We start from the raw sequence: 5000 nt of genomic DNA on the forward strand, positions 1-5000 counted from the left end.
TATAGTAGATGAAATGGGACCAGGTGATCGTCTCCATGGAGCATGACTGTTTTATTCCTGCTTTATAGTAGATGAAATGGGACCAGGTGATCATCTCCATGGAGCATTATTCCTGCTTTATAGTAGATGAAATGGGACCAGGTGATCATTTCCATGGAGCATTATTCCTGTTTCTATTCCTGCCTGATAGCGGACGGAAAGGGACCCATGCACAGTCTTCACACAATGGGGCGAACAGAAGGACTTCCCTGAGCTCCCCCTGTGAGATTCCTCTTTTGTGTGCCATGTTGCACACCGTGCAGACAGTGCAGTGGGATGAACAAAGCTCCCATTCTCCCTATTCTCCCTATTCTCCCTATTCTCCGGGCCGCAGCGCTCCGGCTCTCCCTGCACACGCTCCGAGGCCTCTCCTGGATCGTCGTGTTGCGACCGGCCGGCGGCAGCCGTGAGAGCAGCCATTTGAGAAGCCCTGCTGTTGCCTCCACTGTTCCACCCTGCGCAGGCCTGCCTGGACTTGTTTAGGGTAATGCCCTATACTTACGGTGTGTGTGTGTGTGTGTGTGTGTGTGTGTGTGTGTGTGTGTGTGTGTGTGTGTGTGCACGGAGCAAAGTCAGAGGGACACAGACGCTCTCAGAGCAGACACAAATGTTTACTTTGAACTTGGTTGGGCAGCTCAAAAAAGGGCGCTCACACACACACACACACACACATTTCTCTAAGCCAGATCAAGGTTGGCCAGAGAATTGTTCCAGAACTTCTCCGTTATTACGGGGAACGGCTGAATCATGTTGAACTGGAATCTGAAATATGTTCAGAGATGGAGCGTTCTACTGAGGTAATCAACCCTGCCCAGAAAACCACTGATTTCAGAGGATGTCAAGGGACATTTTATTGAGTTAAACTATGCTTGCCACATTATTCATTGAATTGAACTTACTCTTCTCAAATAACTCACTGGTCCCTTTCATTTTGCAAGAGACAATTTCATTCTTGCATTCTCAGCATGTTGCATAATAATAGTTTTATTAATAATGTATAAATCTATGCGCTACTTTCAGAAAGCTCCCAGTTCAATGCTAAATGCATGCCTTTGTCTTGAGCTAATGCTTAGACTGTGTGTGTAGAGTTTTAGCCATCCAGCTTTTCCTTGTGCAGTGAGTGATCAGGGAGATGTCATGGCTGTGCAGTGAGTGATCAAGGAGATGTCATGGCTGTGCAGTGAGTGATCAGGGAGATGTCATGGCTGTGCAGTGAGTGATCAGGGAGATGTCATGGCTGTGCAGTGAGTGATCAGGGAGATGTCATGGCTGTGCAGTGAGTGATCAGGGAGATGTCATGGCTGTGCAGTGAGTGATCAGGGAGATGTCATGGCTGTGCAGTGAGTGATCAGGGAGAGTGGGAGAGTGGAGAGTGTCGTGTGTGTGTGTGTGTCATGGCTGCCGCTGCTAAGAGCTTCCATATGCAGGCCCACCTGAGCACAGTGCAAATGGCGTGCAGCGACCTCTTACTGACGACAAGACGGAAAGAATGCGCAGGCCGCCGAAGGCTTCTGATGCGACTCACCTCGGCCTCCCCCACACTCTCTCTCTTCTTCTCCTTCGCTTTCCCCCTCTTCTCTCGCTTCTTTTCCTTCTTCTCGTTTCCAGACTTGTCCTTCTTTCCCTTCGCGTTTTTCTTCTTCTCCCTCTCTTCCTCTCTGGCTGCCAACTCGGCAGCGACCTTCGTGAAAACAGAATGTTTTCTTCATTAAAAACAGCGTTCTCGGAAGCTATAAATTTATCAGTGATGAAATGCGCGAATGTTGCGAAACCCTTGAGAGGATTTGCTGTGGTGTTCTAAGGCTGCTGGCTGACGGGGGAACCTTAACACCTCTCAAGCCGCTCCTTTCACAGCCCAAGGTGTTGTCTCCTCGCTGGGGCTCCAAAGCTACCTCACCTGCTCAGGCGTCTTTTGTGCGAATATCCCGGCTGATCCGCCGTCCTCTACGCTGGGGAAGTCTGGGAACTTGCCAGTCGCATCTCTGCAATCACAACCACATGCGTGAGTGAGGCGCACGCAAACACACACACACACACACACACATCAGACGCAAACACTCCAGTGCATAGTTAAGGAGCAGATAAGAGGGGACTCGGTTGGACAGGTCCGCCCATGTGCCTTTTAATGATGAGTTAGTTTAGCAGGGGGTGGTTGTGGTCAGTGTGTTTATAAGGGCAGCTCGGCGGCTTGTCCAGTCACAGTTCATTTGGAGGTGTCCACTTTGCCCTCCTTAATCAGGAGCAGATCTGAGCGTCTGCCATTTTACTGTCATTTTACTCTCTCTCTCTCTCTCTCTCTCTCTCTATCTCTCCCTCTCTGATGTGAATGTCCATGTGTGTGTGTGTGTGTGTGTGTGTGTGTGTGTGTGTGTGTGTGTCTGTGCATGTCTGCATGTTTAAGGACCTTGGCAGCCAACCGGGTATAAAACTGGAGGCTACACACTAAAGGCTGGTGTATCCATTCCATCTATAGGACAATGACATCACTCACTCTGCAAACCTCCGCTTTGCCATATAGGCTACATAGAGCTTCCTCATCACCTATATAGGCTACATAGAGCTTCCTCATCACCCATATAAGCTACATAGAGCTTCCTCATCACCCATATAGGCTACATAGAGCTCATCGCCCATATAGGCTACAAAGAGCTTCCTCATCTCTATACTAGGCTACATAGAGCTTCCTCATCACCCATATAGGCTTCATAGAGCTTCATCACCCATATAGGCTACATAACGCTTCCTCATCTCCTATGTAGGCTACATAGAGCTTCCTCATCACCTATATAGGCTACACAGAGCTTTCTCATCTCTATACTAGGCTACATAGCGCTTCCTTATAAAGCTCATCCCAGCGTTCCTCTGTCTCTCCGCTGTCCTCGTCTTTAAGCCCCGCCCCAGTGTGACCCGTAAGGTCATGACCCCTTATTGGTCAGGTCCCTGGTGTCCCAGTGACGACTGGGTGAGATTTCAGTGCTATGTGTGGCCAGTGAGAACACTAAACGGGGAATGTGTGTGTGTGTGTGTGTGTGTGTGGCTACTAAGAATGCTAGACATCAATAGACTCCTTCTACTGGGACATGTGCCTCAGTATTGAACTGCTGCACTCCAGAGCACAAGCTAAGCTTTTAACTAGCTCATCGTTATCTTCACTGTGCCCCAGTAGAGTTTATCATGATCATCGTTATCTTCACTGTGCCCCAGTAGAGTTTATAATGATCATCGTTATCTTCATTATCGTTATCTTCACTGTGCCCCAGTAGAGTTTATCATGATCATCGTTATCTTCACTGTGCCCCAGTAGAGTTTATAATGATCATCGTTATCTTCACTGTGCCTCAGTAGAATTTATCATTATCATCGTTATCTTCATTATCGTTATCTTCACTGTGCCCCAGTAGAGTTTATAATGATCATCGTTATCTTCATTATCGTTATCTTCACTGTGCCCCAGTAGAGTTTATCATGATCATCGTTATCTTCACTGTGCCCCAGTAGAGTTTATCATGATCATCGTTATCTTCACTGTGCCCCAGTAGAGTTAATCATTATCATCGTTATCGCCCCAGTAGAGGTTTGGGTCTAGTGACTCCCCTGGCAGTGTGTGAATAGCTAACGGTTAGCATGAGCCAGTGAGACGCCATAAATGCTCATAAATCACTCGGCTTCACTAATAAGGCTGCGCCCACCACACACACACTTCCTGTGGTCCGACTGCAAGAGCACTTATGCTAGCACACACTCACTCTTTCTGTCTGCCTCTCCCCCCTCTCTCTCTCTCATACACATAACACACACACACACACACACACACTCACAAATGCTCAGACAATGCATTGGTCCAAACAGTAAGGCTTAAACCACAGTCTGCATTCTTGCATTCTGACACTTTTAATAGACATGTGTAGAAACCAGACGCATGGCCTATTGCAGCACTTCAGTGGTCCCATCACCGATGTTACGAGTGAACAGACCCAAAACAGACCCAGCACACATTTCAGACACTAACACTTGAGACGCTATCAAAAAGGCAACCGGCAAATAGTTTCCAGATACTTATGTATCAAATTGATTGGTCAAATGTAAATAAAATAATAACAGAATTATGTAAAGGTTGATGGTAATTAAGATGAGACAAAGAATGAACAATGAACAAAGCAAGTTAAAGAATGAACATTAAACGTGCCTTACCTGCACTCTATAAACCACCAGCGTACCTGTGTTGCCTTACCTGCACTCTTACCTGCACTCTATAAACCACTGGCGTACCTGCACTCTTACAGTACCTGCACTCTATAAACCACTGGCGTACCTGCACTCTTACAGTACCTGCACTCTATAAACCACTGGCGTACCTGCACTCTTACAGTACCTGCACTCTATAAACCACTGGCGTACCTGCACTCTTACCTGCACTCTATAAACCACTGGCGTACCTGTCTTGCCTTACCTGCACTCTTACCTGCACTCTATGAACCACTGGCGTACCTGTGTTGCCTTACCTGCACTCTTACCTGCACTCTTACCTGCACTCTCACCTGCACTCTTACCTGCACTCTATGAACCACTGGCGTACCTGTGTTGCCTTACCTGCACTCTTACCTGCACTCTTACCTGCACTCTCACCTGCACTCTTACCTGCACTCTATGAACCACTGGCGTACCTGTGTTGCCTTACCTGCACTCTATAAACCACTACCTCACCTGCACTCTTACCTGCACTCTATAAACCACTGGCGTACCTGCACTCTTACCTGCACTCTATGAACCACTGCCTCACCTGCACTCTATAAACCACCAGCATACCTGTCTTGCCTTACCTGCACTCTATGAACCACTGGCGTACCTGTGTTGCCTTACCTGCACTCTATGAACCACTGGCGTACCTGTGTTGCCTTACCTGCACTCTTACCTGCACTCTATGAACCACCAGCGTACCTGTGTTGCCTTACCTGCACTCT

The 5000-nt window shown here is 47.8% G+C and overlaps 1 protein-coding gene across 3 annotated transcripts in view; it reads right to left on the reverse strand.

Moving 5' to 3' along the window:
- iqca1 (IQ motif containing with AAA domain 1) overlaps nucleotides 1-5000 on the reverse strand; it is a 53106-nt gene that overhangs the window by 39697 nt on the left and 8409 nt on the right. For all 3 annotated transcript variants that reach the window (XM_062527659.1, XM_062527658.1, XM_062527660.1), the window contains exons 7-8: nucleotides 1937-2021; nucleotides 1565-1720 (exon numbers count right to left, since the gene is read on the reverse strand). In XM_062527659.1, coding sequence (XP_062383643.1) covers nucleotides 1565-1720; nucleotides 1937-2021 — 241 coding nt within the window. The remainder of the gene's footprint in view (nucleotides 1-1564; nucleotides 1721-1936; nucleotides 2022-5000) is intronic.

Source organism: Sardina pilchardus, chromosome 23 (genome assembly GCF_963854185.1).
Source record: "Sardina pilchardus chromosome 23, fSarPil1.1, whole genome shotgun sequence".
NCBI lineage: Eukaryota > Metazoa > Chordata > Actinopteri > Clupeiformes > Clupeidae > Sardina > Sardina pilchardus.